A 19,434-nucleotide genomic window follows, 5' to 3' on the forward strand; every position below is an offset into this window, starting at 1 on the left:
TTGTTTAGGGAAGCAAAATTCTTAACAATTACATTCTAAAATGTTTAGAGACTCCTTTCAATTTAGTGAATTTTTTTATATTGTCAGAAAGATACCAAAATTTTTAAGTCCAAGCCTTTTCTGTCCACAAAGGCCACTTTGAAACACACTGCCTCCAAGGATTTCCAAAACTTTTTCAAACAAACATTTTCAGCACTTAGCATATCTCATAATTGGTACCATCATACTCTCTATATATTCTTCTTTCTCATAGGCATATACTAAATGGTTATACAAAAAGTCTGACATTATTTGCTCCAGTATTAGGACAGCAAATTAATAAGCCTCACTTTTAAAATGTAAGTCACAGAACTGTCAAGTTTTCTTTTGCTTCAATGAAGTATATTTTCAAGTCCCAAAAAGGGGATATAAACAAGCCAGAATCTATCATCGAATTTTTTTTTTTTTAATTTACAACATTGAAAGGATGAATACCTCTCAAGTGAGATGATTAATATGAAGGACTGAGACAAACCATGCTTACCATGAAGAAATAGAAATAGCAAAATAAGTAAAAAGAAAAAATAAATGATTTTATAAAACATACGTGTTTAACTCTTTAAAGGGTAGTGAACATTTTTAGAGATAAGTAGGTATCTACTTTGAAATACACACAATAGACACTTATAACAAGAGGGTGGGAACTTATCATTAAGGTTTGCCAAGGTTTTATATCATTTAAGACAGGTTAATATGAAAAATTAAATTAAATGGGCTACTTTTGAAATTTTAGAGAGAAAAATCAGAAGCAAAAAAAATTAAACTAGTAATTTATCCCAAACGCACAGAAAACCTGCATGCCATGTAGAATTATGTATTTTACATGTAAAAGACAACTAAGCAAATGGCATATAAACTTCAAGATATTTCAATGTTTAAATATCTTCCATATCTGTATTTTATATGATTGCTTTTCCTGACCACTTTAAAAGAAAGTAGTTGCTTAAGTAGTAAAAACTACAGAAGATTTTCTTTAAGTAAAATTACTAATAAATTCTTGGGAGGTAAAACAGCATATAGATAACAAGGCTACTTTGCTATTTTTACCTGTTGTCCTATAATTTATAACAAAGTTACAAACGCATACAACTAAACTTTATAGACAGCAGCAGCATTTAAGCTTGTAAGGGCCTGATGGATTCATGGTGATTCTTTATTTCCCACATTTCACCTGGCCGGAAATATTCCCAGTTGTCACTCATCTGTCTCTGAAGCACTGTCCTAACTACAAAGTAACATCAACTGTCCTTGTTCCTGTACTCGCCTGAGTATTAACGATTATTTTATTCCCTAAAAGCGAACGCACCTAAACTTCATCCCTACAACAGACACTCTGAGGCAAGGCAAAAGAGTTAAATCACTAAAAAGCTCTCTAGGAAAATCTAGAAACAGTTAGCTGGCTGTGACATAAACCTGCCAACACCTCAGCACACGGTGGCAAAATGCCCAAAAAATGCCACCCTCTGGGTAAAACCACTTTCTGGTTTTAACTCGAGATGAAGCTACCAGTTGCAGATGAGAGGCGACGGGGGCATTATTTGGCAACCTGGAATTCACTTCCTGTAATCCTACACCGCGACAGTGCCTAATCAACCTGAACCCTGACACCCGGGCCATTATCACTGGGCCTCGGGCTGCGCGCCTCCCTGCTCCGGGCTGTTACCTCCCACGGCCTTGGCCACGGCGCCGTTGGGCCTCCCGCGGGCTCCCATGGGGCTGCCGTTCTGCTCCAGCCGGGCCACCTTCACCGGGGGAGGCCCCTTGACGTCCGGGCTGCCGCTCCGCCGGTCGGGGCTGTCCCGCAGACACGGGCTCTCGCTCCGCCGCTCCATGCTGCTCCGACTCGGAGACAAAGTTCCCACCGGCAGGTCGCAATAAAACGCACAGGGACCTAGGGAGGGGGTGGGGGGAGGAAAGGGGGAGGGAGAAAAAAGAGGGAAAACCGCTCACACACGTGATAGACGTTCAGGCCAGTGGCAGAGCGCTGCACCACAGCCACACAAACTTCCTCCCACGCTGCCCGAGGGGCCCGAGCCGGGAAGCCGGTCCCAATCTTACACTGGGCGGCCCCCAGGAAGCCCAGCGCCTGGGTTCAGCAACTCTGCCCAGTCGCAGCTCCCCAGAAGTCAGCCCTTGGGGTCGCGGCCCGGGTTGGCACCCAGGGGCGCCTAAAAGTGGTCCATTCATTGGGACGGGATTGGCATAAACCGTTCCTGGGTGCAACAGCCTAGCCCATCCCAGGGTCACGGTTGTGGAAGGAAGGAACTTCAGAAAAAGACGTTCCACCCACTTGGTAAGGGAGTAGGGGGCGGGGGGTTGTGAGCAAGTCCATAACCAAATTAACCACCCGGTAAATACGCTGCGAATGGCCAGGCAGGAGCCAAAAGGCCGGGCAAAGAACCCCTTAAACGCCCGCTTTTTACCTACACGGAGCAAATCCTGAGATAAACACTTTGCATAAAATCAATCCTAATTCCACATTAATAAGCATCTGAAAACACTTAGAGGTATTTATCAAAATAACCTCCATCACAAAGGCGGGCGCTACAATTATTCTGGAGCGTTCTTATCTTCATCTGATCCTGAATGCTTTTTTAAAAGATCTTCAGCATAAAACACAAAAGCAAAAAGCTTTTGAATTCTTAGTGCAGGAGCAGTCTTCATCCGCCCCAATTTCAACATCGCTCCAGAAAGTTTTCCTCTGGGTCACTAGGTTGGCAGTGCGCTCCTCATGGAAGCCGCAGGTCTCGACACCCCTGGATTGGGGGATGGGGGGGCGGGGAAGGAGGGAAAACACCTGATGAAACGGCGCTCGTGCTGTCATTAACACCCGCAAGAAGCAGGACCCGGGCAGGCACCTTACTGTGCGCTGGGAATCCTCTTGGGCGCTCTCGCCGTGCGAGCAAAGTCTGCGCCACTGGTCAAGGGGACAAGGTGGGGGTGGCAGAGGGGAGATGAAAGGAAGGAAGCGGGATGAAGACCCGGAGCAGGAGGGCTGCGAGCGAGCGAGGGTTCCGCTTGCATTCCCCGATTTCGTGGTCCGAGAGGCCGAGAACGGCGGGGAGGGAACTTCGCCGGCCCCGGGCTTCCCCGAACTCCCGAGCGCGGCGCGGGAGCCCTCACCCTGCGTACTTACTGCTCACGGTCTGTCTGAAACTTGGCTGGCTGGGGCTCTGTCCATGGAGCAAAAGTAGAGAATCCAGGGTGGAAAGTTTCTGGTGCTTGGTTTTGCAGTATTTTCCTAGTCTTCTTCCTTTCTCTTTACTCCTTCCCCTTCCCTCTTCCCCAGGTCCTAACGTTTAAGGTCCTGGGTCAGGGTGTCTTCTTCTGGTGCGGAGATGGTTGTTATGATGATGATGGGGGGGAGGGAGGAGGGGGAGGAGGAGGAGAGGGAAAGGACTCCTCCAAAGGGACACCCGAGCAAGCGGGGGAGGGGACGGTGGAGGGGGGGAAAGAGAAGGAGGCTGAAAGAGCCTTTTCACACCTTCGGGAAGGAGACCCGTTCTGGAGAGAAGGGACTGAGAACCCAAAGGCAGCGGCGGCGGCGGCGGTGGCGGGCCGGGGCTGCCGGTTCGCAGAGCCGCTAGCTCGCAAGGAGGCGCGGCCAGAGCGGCGGGACCGGTGACACCAAGAGCGGAGAAGGCGCAGGGACCCGGGACCGCGCGCGGGAGGAAACGGCGGCGGCCGCCCAAGCTGTCACCTCCAGCCTCTCCCCTCTCGGCCGCCTCTGCCAGCAGCCAGAGCCGGACTCACTGACAAGCCGCAGAGAAAGACACACTGAGAGGGAGATGATTATTAGTTGCGTTGAGTCATCAGGCAAAGTGAGTCCTTTTGGGTTGTCCTCGGTTTCCGATTTCTCCCCCTCCCCCTTTCCGTCCCCAGATCTAGCGCCTTCAAAATAATAATTTGGGGTGGGGGTAGGGGAAGTCTCTGGGTTATTTCGGGATGGGGGTGGGGGGGATGGATCTAAACCCAAGCCAGACTGGTCCACCGCAAGAAAAGAGGGGAGTGGGGGGCGGGGAGGAGGGTTGGGGAGGTTGCAGGGGGAGGGGGGCCCCGCCTGGCAGGAAATTAAACATCAATCAATCAATCGCTGTGAGCAAGGCGACCCTACGGCGGCGGGGCTTCGGAGGAGGCAGAGGGACAAGCCAGGGGCGGGTGGGAGGCAAGGAGGAGGGAGGAGGAGGAAGGAGAGAGACGGCGGTAGGAGCGGGGTGACGAGGACCTCGCGCACGAGGCAGCGAAGGACCGATGGCAGAGGACCGAGTGCGGCGCGAGGCGGTGGCCGCGGCCAGCGGGTGGGTGCGTCTGGGCGCAGCCGGGCACCTGGGCCCAGGGTCTGGTCCTCCTCCTTGTGGCGGGTCCAGGGCGCGGCCGCCTCGCTCAGCCCATAGACTCACTGGTCCCGGCGCGGAGGCGGCGGCGACACGGCAGTCGCTGGGTGCCGCGTCTGCCGGCGGAGGCGCAGACCGACGCGCAGGAGGCGACCGCGGTTGCCTCGGCTCCCAGCTCTGTTAACTGCGCGGAGTACTTTCGACTTTGGAGATAGGAGGGCGATCGCCTCCCCCACCCACCGCCTCCGCCCACCACCCACCGCCTCCGCCCCTCCGAGCAACTTTTCCCGGTGCCTGCTAGCTCCCCCTCAGCGCCTAGCCCAGCGTCCCGGCCCGCCGCGCTCCGTGCCGCGGCGCGCGCAGGGAAGGCCGCTTCTCCTTCAGAGCTGGCACGGCCGCGAGTCCGGAACAATAGCCCGGGTGTCCCGAATGGCAGGAGCACGGCCACCGCCCGCCGGGCTGTGGGTGGCACAGGAATGGGGGTTGCGTGGTGGGCGCAGAGCGGGGTGCATCCCTGGATGGCATCCCAGGAGCGCTCGCCGCTCCGGCGACATTGCGAGCGGCGCAGACCCGGCCGCCTGGAGCCCGTGACGCGGTGGCGGCGAGGGCGGTGGGTCTGCCTGTCCTCGAGCTACAGGACTAGGGTTCCTGGGGAGCCCGCGCTGCTCGAGCCCAGGGCTGCGGGAGCGAGCAGAGCTGTGCCGTGAGGACCCGGCCTCTCCGCCCTGAGGGAGGCCGTACAGGAGCGTCCCCAGCAGGTCCCGCGAAAGCGTAACAGAGCCACAAACTTTTCCCGACTCCCGCGGCCGCGGCTGGCGGCAGCCCGACTCCGGCTGCGGTGCTCATTTAAGGTGGCGCGGCTACTAGCCAAGCAGGCTGGCCTCCGGCCGCGCTATTGTCCCTGCGATTCCGCTTGGGCGCGGTGCCTCCTTAAGGAAAAGCACGTGGGCAGGGGCCGCAGCCCCCGCGAGATGCCGGGGGCGTCGGCGGACCTTAGCCGCTAGGAACTTAGGTGAGAAAATGTGGACGCATCATCGGCGGCCCTGAGGCCAGAGAAGCCCCTCAACTGGTGGCGCCTCCGGTCCCTCCCGCACAAGCCTACTCTCCCTACTAATCCCCTGAACCCCGAGGGCTCTCCCACTTCTCGCCGCCAGAGCCACCGATCCCCCTTAAGAAGCGTCGACTGTACGGCGGCGCCAGAGGGCCAAACTCAGTTCGGTTTCGGGAAACGCGCTCGGGAGTAATTCTGGAAATCCCGGCTGGGTGCACAGACTGGAAAGCTGAGTCCGCCGATTGTGCCCGGGACAAGGCCGCCTTCGACTCGTCGCATCTCCCTGGTGGGCGGCAGGCGCACAGGCTGAGAGGCTTCAGAACCTCTGGAAGAGAAAGGGTCCCAGAAAGGAAACCTGCCCCGGGCCTAAGAGTCGGCGCCCAGATCACCAAGAACCCAGCACCCAGGCGCCGCCCACCAAGTTCGAAAGAAGCCCCAGGCGACCCGGGAGTCTGTCGGATCCCAGCGAGAAAAGAAACAAGCAGGATAGTAAATCTTAGGGGAGCCACCCTGGGAACTTTAGGCAGCGTTTGCCTTTCCCTGGTTTTCTTCACCAAGCCCCATCCTCCCCCTGCACCCCACCCCCAGTCAAACCGGCTGGAGAAAATGCCCAGTTCGAAGTCGGTAAGAGCAAAGTGGCTCTAGTAAATCAACCCGTGGTGGTAGTTAAAAGGTTTGGGGCTGCAAAGAAACAAACTGTAAGTTTGAGCAACAAACTTTTTTTTCAATCTGTAATATGTCGAAATGGGAAGGGGGTGTTGCAAAAGCCAACTACCATTGTCAAACTTAGCCGGTTTACAACATGAGGAAAGACGTATTTCTTACTAATATCTCAACAACGATAACAATGCTGTTTCCTTCCTTACCTTGATGTTGAACTGCGAATCCTCCTCCGGATCAATGTCCAGGAACTTAGAAGAATTGGTGATATTAGGAGTTCAGTACTTCTGGAAAAAAATGCAAATGGTTTAGCCAGGATCTTTCCTGTCTGATTCGTCACTATTATTATATCTGATGATGCGAATGGTTGGAACGATTCAATCCTAAGTCATTAATGAGCTATTTTATAAACACCACTGTCTGAAGATCTTCATTTACATTTTACTAAGGATCACTTCGCTAACCTCACAGGCTTGTGTCAACAGCATGATTTGCAGGACTTCAGTTACACTCTTATAAACAACATGGCTGTATTGTTAATCGTTTAATATTTTATAAAGTGTAAATATTTTATGTTTTGAAGGGAACTATTGATTCTAAATTATTAAACCTCTGAGACGGGCTATTTAAATGAAATATACAATTAATACAATTAAATGTACATTGTGGCTAGCTGGTTTTCAGATTCTTCATCCTTTTAGATTCATTGATTTTCTCTTTATTGGAGTTTCCTCTTGTCCATTTCTGATACTGAAAAAAAATCTATCATGTTAAGGAAAAGCCTGAATTATTTAAAGTTGCATTAAAGAAAGAGGAAAATGTCAAATTAGATTAATTATGACCAGAAATGTATTTTGGATGTTTGTAGAGTTGTATTTCATAACACATTTTACAAATTTATTTCGATTTAAAGGAGAGTTCTAGGAAGTTTTGTGATGTATGTCCGGTGTGGGTTTTTTTCCTCTGGAGTTTTGTCCCCAATAAAGGCCTTTTCTGTTTCAAATTACATACGCTTTTTACTGCACAATTTTTGTATTGACCTTATCTCAACTGAGCGAATATTTCCAGCAGGTTTAATTTCGACAATAAGATATATTTTAAATAATATTTTTACCTTTCGCTCGGATTTTCTACTGTTTAAAACAGTAAATAAATTTGATGATTCAAAAATATTTGTTTGGTTTCGTTTTGTATCCCTCAAATGGTTTATTTCCAAACATTTTTAAAACAAAATCACACGAAAGAATTGTTTTAATTACGCTCGATTTTTAAAAATACTTTTATCTAAAACCCATTTTGTGCATTAGGAGATAGTCTGCTTCCGTGCTCAAAACACAGAGTTCACATGTAGGGGACATTTTTATCCCTCAGTTTCCTTCTAACCGACGTTTTCGTCGGGAATCTGCTCAGACTTTTCCCCTTTTCTTCACCCACCCCCCCAAGTTTTTCTTGTGTCATTTAGTAAAAGGCTGCCTGTCTTTCACAAACACAGATTTGTTATTTTAAAAATCGACAGATCTTTATATGCTAGTCTTAAAGGTGTATGGTTTTTATTTCTATCTTCTCTCCTTTTCTGTGAGGCCTTCTTCTTCTATGGCCTGCACATTTAATGACGTTTCTTGATTTCTCTTTGTCAACACTAAGTTTTTGTTGTGCTTGCTTTCGACCCTGGTCAACCTTCCTTCCCAGAGGCCCGCTCGGGGACAGCGTAGGCCTGGGCGCCGGGGTGCAGGGTGCCCGGCGCGGGACTTCGGCTCTCGCCTGGGCCACCCGAAACTCTGAGGGTCTGGCATCCTTCCCCAAGCTCCAAGGCTTTCAAGTTCGGCCATCCCAGCAGAGAGACCCTGCCTCCTAAAGAGCCCTGGAAAGTTGTGCCGCGTTTTCCCTCCACCCTGGAACAAGCAGGGAAAACTTTGGGAACCGCCCGCGTCAAAAGCTTTCGACGGCTTCTAGGAACCCAAGCGGGCCTGCCTCTTCCCCCGGAGCTTGCCCTGCTGGGGGCGGGAGGAGGGCGGGAGGGAATCATTTCTTTCAAATGAAGCCCACGCCAGCTCTGAAGCCAATTTCCGCCGCGGACTGTCCGTGGGGAGTTGGAGACCAACACTTTCTCGGACGGCATAACCGCGAGGGGCTTAGACTGGAAATCGGATGCGCCAAGAGAACAAGAGCCAGGGGCCCCGGGGGAGGGGGGGGGACGCGCCTTGGAGGACCGTTCGCCCCGGGTGGGCTTGAGCCCTTTCCCAGAGTGCTCCGGGCGTCTGGGGACTGACCCGAGCGCAAGGCGAGGGACACTTACTTCGTTATCCGCACGCTTTCCTCGTTGGCATCAGAGCCGGACAAATCCCAACCCGCGCAAGGCAAAGATAAATGACTCCAGGTTCCCCCGGTGGCTCAGGGGGCCTGGGAGGGGGCGGAGCGGGGAGGAAGCCGTTGGCCGCCGGAGGTAGGGACGGTGGAGGTCCTCCTCCGGGCCCCAAACGAACAAGCCCCTGCGGCCGGAGCAGAGAGATGCGCCTCAAGGGGCCCACTGGTGGGGAAGGACGGTGGGCAACGAGTCGGCGCTAGGCGGTGAGCCCAGCACCCCAGAGGCCCGAGGGTCAGGGGCTAGCGAGGCGGGCCGCGCAGGGGCCGGGTGGGCGGGAAGGGAGGTGCCAAAGTCTGCCCAGGAGCTGCCTCGGGCGAGGACAGGGAGCTTTCTGCTCTGGGGTCTCCGGGGTAGGAGACAGGCGTCGGGTGTGGGCACTGCCTGACCCGGGGGAAGCAGCAAGAAGATAAGATTCAGAGCTGGGGGAGTCGTTGGTGGGAGATATGGGTGTCACTTCCGCGGCCACGGGCCTGGGGGCCTGGGAAGGCGGGGGGTCCTGCGGCCTCGAGCACCACCCTAGCCACACTGGGCAACGCCCCACGGGGCGCCCTTCATTCTTTTGCGGAGCCCAGAGCGTAATAGGTGGGTGTCCTTCTGCAACCGCGCTGCGAGAGAATGACCGCCCTGCTCATCTAGTTCCCTTACAAAAATCGACTGTAAGCCGGGGCAACAAGGCAAGGGGAGAAGAAAAAGAAGCGCCTGAGGAGCCGCCGCTGCGTCTCCGCCCCCACCTCGGAGCGGCGGGAGTTGGAGCCCGGGGTGGCGCTCCCGACCCGCTGCGTTTTCCTTAGGGAAACACGGAGACAGGCAGAGGATCTCAAGCCCAAGGTGGCTGCGAAGAGCCCCGAGGCCTCGGCTTGGCGTCAAGGTCCTACCACCCTGGAGCCCGGGTCACAGCCCGGGTCAGTGCCCGGGTCCCGGCCCCGAGCCCCGTCGTCCTCTCCCGACAGCGCCACCACGTGGGCTGAGGCCGAAACCTTCCGCGCCAGCTCTGCCCGTTGCTTCCCGGAGCCAACTCTTCCGCGTCGCCTGCAGTCCACGGGTTAAGGATGTGGCGGGGGATGGGCAGGCTCCTGGCCCAAGGTACCACCGGCCACTCAACACAGAAACGCGCTGGCGCGTGCAAAATGCGAACGCCCACAGTTTGCCACAACCCCTTGAAAAGCACACCTGGAAAGCCCAAGCCATAGCACCCCGTCCCCACCCCAAATTTCAGACAGGCCGGCCAGCGTCCCGAAATTCGCTCCCACCCCTCGTAGGGGCGGGCAAGCTCAGGCAGCCAGGACCAAGGGGGCCCAAACCGCAGTTGCCTCCGGAACGCTTTGCGGCCGTGGGCCCACGCGGGTCCACGCCGAGAGGACGAGAAAGCCGGCTGTGGGACCCAAGGTCCCAGATACCTACTGGAGCCAGGGACGAGAAGGGCAGTGTATCCCGCGGCCCAAACTCGTACGGAGTTGGGGGCAACTTAGAGGGCTTCCGGAGCTGGCGCCTCGTCTGTTTTCTCGGTCTCACGAATCCCCTCGGACACCCTTTCAGTCCGTCAAGATCTTGGCCTCCGGGAAAGGCCCAGGTGGCTGTGACGGCGGCGACTTGGGCTCAGTTCTTCCTCACCCCGCTGTGCGTTCCCACCCGGTCCTGCAGCCGAGCCCAGAGGAACAGGGCTCACCTCGCGCGGTCCCTCTGCCACATCTGGACTTGAGAACCCCGTGTCGGGCTTGAGGACTTCACTGGGCAGGCTGGGGTTTGTTTTCAATAAATTCAGCTATTTACACCCCCCCCCACTATTCACACACGCGCGCGCGCACACACACACACACACACACACACACACAGAGGGGTTGCCAACTTGAGACAGTGACCCAGAAAGGTGTAAATTAACCTGGTGCACACCGAATTGCAAAGCTCTCAGACCCACCCAAATCAGCAACGAGCCCTGGAGGTCTGATGGGCCCTACGCGCGACTCACGGCGTGAACACCCGCGCTCTGGCCAGGTCGGGGGAGCCCCGCAGCTGGCCCGCTGAGCTGCGGCGCCCCGCAGCCTCTTGGCCTCCTCGCTTATCCCTTATTATTGACTGGGACCTGTTCCTTTCCAAAGTCTGATCCCCAGTGTCCTACCCTAGGCCACGCGGAGCTCTGTCTCGGCGTACCGGGCCCTGAGCCCCTGGTCAGTGGCTCACCTCGGCTCGCTGCGCCAGGGCGGTAGGTCGGCGCGAGGACGCTGGCTGCTCACTTCCAGGAGCCCACAGAAGGTGCCTGCTGCGTTGCGCGTCCAGCCCTGGGGCTGATTTAAATAACTAATAAGCTCAGAGAAATTTTACGAGGGGAACTTTTCCTTTTAGTATCAATAAAGCCTAGTAATTGGGTTTGTTGGTTACCTAAGCTCGAGTTCCAGTTTCTCTCTCTCTCTCTCCCCTCTCTCTCTCTTCTCTCTCTCTCTGTCTCTCATTCAGAGGCAATGTTTTCAAAAACCGGCAATTGCGTGTGCGTTTGGGGTGTGCAAGTGTAAGTGTGAATGTGTGAAAGTTATTTGTTTCAAAAGTCCTTCCTCTCAAGAGCAATCATCATTGTAGTTTTGAGTGAAGAGTTTTCAAAGGTGAACTGTTGTTATTTCTGTCAACAGAAAACTGTTGACAACCATTCAAGTCTCAAAATACAAGTATAATATAAGAGAGGGTGGAGTGTCTAAAGATGGTCCGGTTGGATATGATAGAAAGACATCTGCAGTGTTTCCCTAATAGTTTGCATTTTAATTAACTTTCATTACATTCTGACTTCAACTCAATATCCGTTGTTTTCAGTAAATACTTCTATATGATAACACATTATAATTTCTTTTTGGTTTTCCAATCTTCTTGAAAACAGTTCTTAATTCTAAGGAATTTTTCCACCTGGGAGCCATGCCGCAATTTAAAAATATAAAAGAACTATCATGAACAATAACTGCAAATAACCCATTTCTTAGTGTCTGCGGAGTTGCTGGCACATATACAAAATCTCTGAAATATAAAAGCAATCTAAGAATGTTTCCCTCCAACCATAGTGATATATACCTTTTTCGTTTTTGTTGTGTGGAAGTTAGACACTTTTAAAGAGATTTTTTAGAAAAGTATTGTGCTAAAATTTACCTAAATTCTTTATCAATTCCAACATAACTAGTGCTTGTGAATGTTAGCCTAACGAAATGAAGAGTATTTCTGAATCAGATTATTGTTGGAGTCATACGCTAAATAGTCAATGAAAAGAAGTGGGAAGTCAAGTTTACAAACCAAGACCACAGAAAAGCTGGCTCCAGAAGTTATCAGGAACTCACCCAAACCTGTGCACTTATATCTCCTGTATTTACATATTATAGACAACCTTTCCTTTACACTTTTAGCTAGAAGATTCGTCTGGTTTTAGGCTTTAAGACCCGAAGTCCACTGAGGGTTGCCCCTGCCAGGTAACTTCCAGAGACTCATAGTTACTGGGAGACAGATCGGGCCCTTTGTACATTCCAAGTGAAGGGCATCTTGCCCATTCTTCCCAGAGCCACCACCCACCTAACCTCTTCTGGACATTCAAGAGTTGGAGTAGGAGCACCTGACTCTTCCCAAGATCGTCCCCCAGTCCTTGTTGGCACTTGGCTGCAGCAGGATCTGAGCTGTGGGTGTACATACTCCCCATTTTCTGCTTCCCCAGAATATCAGAGACAACTTTTCTTCCCATCTGCTCCCTGCTGGACTCCTGTGATCACCCGCCATCCCCAGTTGTTGCCATCTCTGGGCTCTTGGTGGTCAGCCCTTGTCCCCCAAGCTGGCCAAGTTAAAGGAGGACTTGTCCTCCATCTCTGTCTCTCAGTACCAGGACGCTGAGATCAGTGGCAGGGAATGGTGGATTGGCAATGAAAGCGCAGGGCTAAGTAGGGTAGCTCAGAGCCTCAGCAATGGGCACCTGACTTCCTCCAAACAACCTGTGGTCTCTCGGGCTCCCTGCTTTTCCACTGTTGGTCCCATCCTGGGCTACCCACCTCCACTGAGCTGCTCTGGGAACCTAGGGTCTCCCTCATTACCTGCCTTCTATGCCATGTTTTGGTTTCAGTTCAGCTATATTCTGAAGATGTGGAAAGCACTTTTATTCTTTTTCTGCGTCTCGGTACTCTTTTCCTTTTTTAAGAGTGTCCCCCAAGCCTGGCTGTTACCAGATCCTGTGCCATCTCCCCAAGCACTATTTATAAGAGCAAGAAGTGATTTGTCTGTCTATAGCAGGTTTAATTAAGACAGTTATGCTTGTGATCTCTTTGGGCCTCAATCAATGCACTTTGATTTGGAAAGTCAAATAGAATCACAACTTACACGTGCGGCCCCAGCTGGCCGCCCAGACTGAGGGCAGAGCTGTTGTGATTCTACATCAGCCTCACTGGACCTTGGCAAGTCCCTTGAAGAACTGGCCACGCTGCTTCTCCCGAAAGACCTCAAGCCAGGTCTTTCCGCCAGAGTCAGGCCTTCCTGATAAGGGCGTGAAGGGCAGGCAGGACATCCAGAACGCTCCTGTTGGCCAGTGGCTAAGGAGCCAGGAGGATAACTTCTGCGGATTCGGCTTTCAGTCTGCTGGAGCTCTCCCCAGCCGGAGGCCTTAGCCCCGCACCATCCCTTGTCCAGACCGGCCAGTTTATGCGCGGCAAAAAAAAAAAAAAAAAAGCTGGGAGGCAAGTCTCTTTTCCAAGCAGCTTTTATCCAACAGCCTCCCCCCCCCCACCAACTCTCAGCCTTAGGTGCCGAGCTGCAATCAAAACGTTTTCCAAATTTGTCATCACTGGAAACCTCTGACAAGTGGAGTGTAAAATTTTAAGGGTTTCCAGGTAGGCTCTGACTTCAGACATTCAATGAAAGGGGAAGGAGGGCTGAGGGCGGGGTGAGGGACGTGCACAGAGGGCTCCCTGTAGTCTGCCGGACTGCCCTCTTTCTGCAGCCGAGCTGCACCCTCGAACACGCACTGGTCTTCCCTTCCCCGGGCTTCGGAAGAATCCCCACCACATTCTTTAGCTCTCAGGAAGGAAAGACAGCAGTCAGGTGAAGGTCTTTCAGCTTCCCTTCCCCAATATACACACCCCCCTGCCCCTCACCACCACTGCGTTGTCCTAGGACACAGGACCCCAGGGTCAGGACCTCAGTGACTGCAGCTTATGCCACCTAAGGCAGAATGGGGTGTCCCCACCTCCACTGCTCCTCTCGGCCCCAGCATCCAGGCCCCCAAACCCCTGCGATTCTGGCCTGAGAAGCCACAGACTTGCCACCAACATCATGGTATCACCAATAATTGATCCACTCAGTTTTCAGTAGATGTGGAATCCAAAAAGAGTAAACACCCTCCCCGCTCCACCCTCTCTTTCTCTCTCTCTAGAATTCAAAGCCCTTGAAACATTCTGAGCCTGCCTACAGTAGGGTCTCAGAGGAGTTACCCTGAAAGCTGTTGAGAACAGCCACCTTTGCTGTCACTGAGACCTTGAAAGGGTCAGCTCCGGTAGGCTGTGTGCACCCAGGCTCTGGTTGCACCAGGATGGCTTCCTGCAACCCAGTAGGAGGAGTGGGGTGTGTCGGTCGAGTATTTCGTTTCTTCCTCTTCCTTTATATTTTTAATGTCCCTCTTTATTTCTGTTGAGGAACAACCTCAGCATCAGAAGGGTGCAGTTGTTTGTCCTAAAGTGGCCTGTAACTCGCTCCTACCCTGTCGCAGGACATTAGCTCTGGGAGCACCGCCTGACAGGGCCTTCGCATTGGGCCCAGGCGTCCAACTGAGGCCCAGCAATCCCACCTGTGGGGCATCTTGCAGTGGGGTATTTGTGCATCCGGGGCGGGGAGTGAGGGGGAGAGAGCTGGGCTGGTGCAGTATCCACCGCCTCCCAGAGCGGAGCTCCAGTACAGACTCAGTGAATGAATCCATGAATCAGCTCTACAGCGGAAGGGTAAAAGAAGCAGCCGTCTCCGTTAAATGGGCTGTTGGCAGTTGCGGCTGCCTGCCTTACCCCCTCGCAGGCCAGCCTCTGGACAGTCCTGAGGTGGCCCTGGAGCCCCGCCAGCAGCCCCCGCCCCTCAGGCCGAGCTCTGGCCTTGGCAATCTCTGCACTTTGTCATCACGCCCGAGTATTTGACATTCGCAATTATCTGCAAATACCCTGATCGGTTTGTATATGAAACACTTTTTTTCCTGCCTTAAGGTTGGAATCTGGTAAGTTTCAGACAAGTGGTTAAGGGGGGAGATGACCCAGGGGACCGTGCGGGACCGGGCCGGTGAACCCGATTCAGCGAGGTGGGCGTCGCGAAGGGACTGGTCTGAATGCCTCTCCCAGTTCCCCAGCCCGGCTCCGAGGAAAGGCCGCGCGGAGGCGAGGAAGGGCCCACGTCTGGAGTCACGGGTCTCTCCTTGAAAGGAGCACCCCCTAATCCCATAGGAAGGGAGGGTGAAGGAGAAGGGGAGATCCAACTACCCGCAAGGCCGGAAGGTTAATCATCTGGATCACCGGAAAGGGTGCGGCCCCGCCTGGTCGTCACCAAGCGTGTCAGTCACCCGCTCTCGATTTCGCCGCAGAATTACCTGCTCAAAGAGCCATCCCGAGAAGCCCTCAGCTCCGAGGTCTTCCCGCCCGCTCCTGCGGAAAGTAAACGCCGTTCTCTCTCAAAAGAAGTTGGATGCCCCTTCGACTCTCCTCCGACCACCGGCGGTTCCTAAATCTGGGAGAGCCAGCCCCGGCATCGGTCACTACTCCTGCACCTCAGCTTTGGGCTACCTGCCCAGCACAGACCATCAACCAAAAAAGAAAACAAGAAAAGTGGTGGTGGGGAGGTGGGGTCGGGCAGGGAGGGTAAAGTAGCGAGATCACTTGTTTGACCCTTCTGTTTTCTTAGGAACCTGATTCTGGCTCCCGGCAGAGCCTAAGGGCCCAAGCCAGGGACCTAGAAGTCGGACCCAGTTCTTGCGAGGTGTTCACAGCCTAGGCGCCCCGGGCTCGGCGTCTTACTGGCCAACAAGCCAAGCTACCTTGCCACGGGTGTATCAGCAACTTAAGAGATAAACGCTAGTGAACCCCCTTCCCACATTTAGCTTGTGGCTCTGCTACAGACACTGGGCTTAGTCGCAGTTCACACCTATTACACATTCCCGGAGAGTGGGAGGAGCAGGAGGTAGAGAAAGGTATGTGTATTGGGGGAGGGGAGATGTGTGCAAAACCTTCCAGAAAGTGGGGAGGTAGTTTAGAAAGTTTTTCTCTGTAGCAGCCCAACTTCTGAGAAGGCAGAGAAAAGAAGAAAGCAGGCAAGAGACGAATCGCTTCCTCTCTCCTTTACCGCCATCCTTCACCCCCTGGACCAGGCTGGTCACCCGGCTGGGAATCAAGAGTATGTGGCTGGAAAGACACCAGTCTCTGCGCTAGGGTTCAGCCCAGTAGGGCAAGAAAGTGTGGGCAGCTGGAGAAGGTTGTCACAGCCTCCCGTGGAATCTTGATACCTGAGAAACCCATACGGGAAAGGGCTGAGACGACTCTTTCACACGCTGGTCGCAGCCCCTGCCAGAAGATCCCCAGGAAGATGCAGGGGACGCCCTGAGCGTCGGCCTTCCTTTACCCACAACTCCCTGAAGCTTTGTCTGGGGATGCCAACTTGGGGCCTGGAGGCTCCGGGCTGCTCCGAGGCTGGGGGTTTTCTGCTTGGGTCAGAGGGATCACGACCTCAGCAAAGCCAGGAGAAGTCAGGTGACACCACTGAGTATTGCACTTGATTCAAAACTGCCCTCGGCCTGCGGAAGAGGCGAAGGCAAGAAGCCTGGTGGCGGTCCAACTTTCGCCCCATTATTTTCTACATTTTTTATGCCCATATCTTTGTTAGGTGTATGACTGCTATACACCAACGGCTTGTTCTACAGAAAGTGTCCTTGAGGATTGGGTTAAGCTTTGCAAATTTGGCTTCCCAGGTAATGCGCTTCATTATTCTGCTCCCGACTTACCCACCACACCAGTGGGTACCCGGAGCAGCACCCACTTGGCAGAATTGGTGACTGCTCGGGCCCAGCGGAGTGCGCATTGCGCTAACATGCATAGAGAATTGCACCCTTCCCGGAGCCTCCGCACCGTGGGCCCTTCAAAGAGCTGGCGACCCCGCTCACCTGTCAGCAACCTCCACTTTGAAACTAATTCGCACCTGTGTCTTTCACCCCAAAGGACTTGGCCTGTGGACGCTGTTCTGACTCAGGACGCGGAGAGAGTCGCAAAGGCGAGAGCGAGGGGCTGGGGACTCTTCTGCTCACCTTAGTCCTTGATTTCGAAGGCCCCAATTAACTATCTTTTGTGTCAGGACCGGCGAGTGCAAAGTGGCTGCGCCCGGCTGACGCCCTCTCTCCCGGGTCCGGGTATCCCACCGCAGCTGGGGTGGGTGGTGCGGACTACCCCAGGCGCACGCAGATTCCCGCAGGGAAGAAGGGCTCGGTGTTCCAAGGACTGTCGTTTACCTCTCCCGAGATCAGCCCTGATCCGCTGGCAACTTAAGCGCCTCTGAACTCGGGGAGCGCTCAGTGGGGCGCCTCCCTGCACCCACCCCTACCCCTGGCTCCTTCCCAGGCCCAGCATCTTTCCCACCACTCTCACCCCCACCACCCCCAGGGCCCCGCCCGTTTAGAGGCGTGCGGTGGGCACTCGGTTTACAGAACTGGCGTTTCAGATGTTTATTTGCAACTAATTGCTTGTGCTGGAAAATGCTTGTTACCCGGGCGGAGCGCTTCCGCTCTGCGCTGTCCGGACCCGCGGGCGGCAGCTTGCTGATCCCACCCGCAAAGCCGCAAAGAAGCGGGCGGCTGGGAAGCGGTTGTGCCACCCGGGACCTGGCCATCGGCGCTGCCCCAGGCTCCCGGTAGGGGGAGCCGCGGCGGGCGCCAGCCCCGCTTGTGTTCGGCCTCAGGTAGGCCCGGTAGCCAGCTGCCGAGACACCCAGCACAGGGTTCCAGTGGACTCCTCACCTGCCCTCCAGATAAGGCGCCATGAGCAGAAGGGAGCACAGGGCCAAGCTCCCTCCTAATTCCCTGTTGTTGCAGAGCAAAGAAGATAGGGGAAAACTAATTATATTCTCTAGATCTAAATATTGTTGAAAAAATTTATAGGTGAGATCACCTCCTTTGCCCACATCCATATATAATATATCCATTATATGTGTTTGCCCACATATATAGGTATGTCATATGTAAATATGTACATATGTGTGTGTGTGTGTATGTGTGTAGCAGTGGTTTGAGTCCTTTTAATATTTTAGGTAACCTTATTCCTTCTCACTGTATTTTCCAAGTCACTTATTTCTAAGAGTTTTAGGTGATCCCAGCAAAAAATAGGAGCTCAGATGAGACTTGCTGGTTTGGCTGCAGTAAAGTCAGCAACAGAGTCTCTTTCTGACTTCATAGACTTAAGGAGGGGTTTAGAGACTTTCATTTTAAGGTATGACTAATGTTTAGAGAAGGTCAAGGGGAAAGCATTTAGACTGTGAACCCGCAGACCATGCCACTGCACCCAGTGTGGCAGCACACCTTTGCTGAACGGCCAGAGACTTCCTGGTCGATACTCCCACAGGTAAAAGACTGCAGGCTCTCCTTTTACACAAATCCATCTTTCACTGGGAACCTACAACTCCTAACAATTCTCCGAATGCCAAGTCCTCAAAGCCTCTTCAAAGAGAATCATAAAAACAAAGAATTTCAAATTTGGAAGGAAACCTAAAGTTTACTGGTGAGAAGCCTGAACTGAGTAGAGAGGCAAAGGATCACACTCCAGGTGAGAAAGGCCCCATGCACTGAGCTGAGGTTGGAACTCGCCTCTTCTGACCCTCAGTCCAGTCCAGTTTGACTACAGAGCACTCATTATCATTGTGATTATTATGATCCCACGTATTGTAGCTTTCTTAGGCATATTCCTCTAACACTATTGTAATAATAGCAAAATCTGAAAGATCTTTAAAAAAGTGTCACAATTGCTTCCAAAGGAGGCTGAATTTTAGAAATGAAGTTACATATTAGAACTGAATTTTAGAAATGAAACTACATTGACATACCTGGAGGAAAGACCAGAAAAATATGGTTTTATTGTTTTATCCCCATTTAAGAATGTTGGATACATGAGGCCAGGCACAGTGGCTCACGCCTATAATCCCACCACTTTGGGAAGCCAAGGCAGATGAGTCACTTGAAGCCAGGAATTCAAGACCAGCTGGCCAACATGGTGAAGCCCCATCTCTGTCTCTGCCAAAAATACAAAAATTAGCCAGGTGTAGTGGTGGGCACCTGCAATCCCAGCTACTCAGGAGGCTGAGGCAGAAGAATCACTTCAACCCAGGAGGGGGTTCAATGGGATTGTGCCACTGCACTCCAGCCTAGGTGAAAGAGCGAGATCCTATCTCAAAACAAAACAAAAAATATTGGATATTCGAAAGTATGTGAATGAATGAATATACAAACAAAGCAATAAAAAAGGTGGTATTGTTGGTATTATAAAAGCATTCTTCCAAGTTGTGTATTTTTTCTCCAAAAACCAGATCTGAGTCCTTAATTTAAGTGTTTGTTTGTAGATTTTTAAGTGTTAGATTTTGGTATCATTTTTATGGGTCAACAGGAAGGAATTTCTAAAATAAGATTTGAAAAAAAAAACTAATAAAAATTGATTTAGTGAAAGTAAGGAAAATTTATTTGAATGAAATACTGTAGGATAAGCCCAAAACATACTACCCACTGACTTTATCATAAATCCTGAGATATAAACAATATTTTATCATCCTTTCTATAATTATCCCCTTTTTGGTTTTGATAGGGTCAACACAAAAATTACTATTTGCAAGGTCAATTCACTATTCCTTTTTGTATTCTTGTTCACAAAGACAGAGATACATTATCAAATGAAAGTGTCTCCATCTTTTTCCGTAACTAATGTCCAATCTTTAGCAAATGGTGCTGTGATGTCACTGAAATAGGTATTGGACAAAGT

At 52.3% G+C, this 19,434-nt stretch overlaps 1 protein-coding gene and 1 long non-coding RNA gene across 4 annotated transcripts in view; one reads left to right on the forward strand and one right to left on the reverse strand.

The window, feature by feature from the left end:
• The window catches only part of SATB2 (SATB homeobox 2), a 189,313-nt gene extending 182,064 nt beyond the window's left edge, over positions 1-7,249 (reverse strand). Inside the window, exons 1-2 of one of the 3 annotated variants that reach the window (XM_017545183.2) lie at positions 6,291-7,249; positions 1,703-1,930 (exon numbers count right to left, since the gene is read on the reverse strand). In XM_017545183.2, the coding sequence (XP_017400672.1) occupies positions 1,703-1,871 (169 nt within the window). In that variant the 5' untranslated portion in view covers positions 1,872-1,930; positions 6,291-7,249. Of the gene's footprint in view, positions 1-1,702; positions 1,931-3,175; positions 4,025-6,290 lie in introns of those variants that run through there. The other 2 variants (XM_017545182.2, XM_037744524.1) reach the window with 2 other exon arrangements.
• Positions 7,250-13,840: 6,591 nt separating this feature from the next.
• On the forward strand, positions 13,841-18,418 carry LOC119473696. Its single transcript, XR_005202909.1, has 2 exons — positions 13,841-14,003; positions 15,332-18,418. It is a non-coding gene; the product is annotated as an uncharacterized LOC119473696 (long non-coding RNA).
• The last annotated feature ends 1,016 nt before the right edge of the window (positions 18,419-19,434 follow it).

This window comes from Cebus imitator, unplaced genomic scaffold (genome assembly GCF_001604975.1).
Source record: "Cebus imitator isolate Cc_AM_T3 unplaced genomic scaffold, Cebus_imitator-1.0 Scaffold178, whole genome shotgun sequence".
Taxonomy (NCBI): domain Eukaryota; kingdom Metazoa; phylum Chordata; class Mammalia; order Primates; family Cebidae; genus Cebus; species Cebus imitator.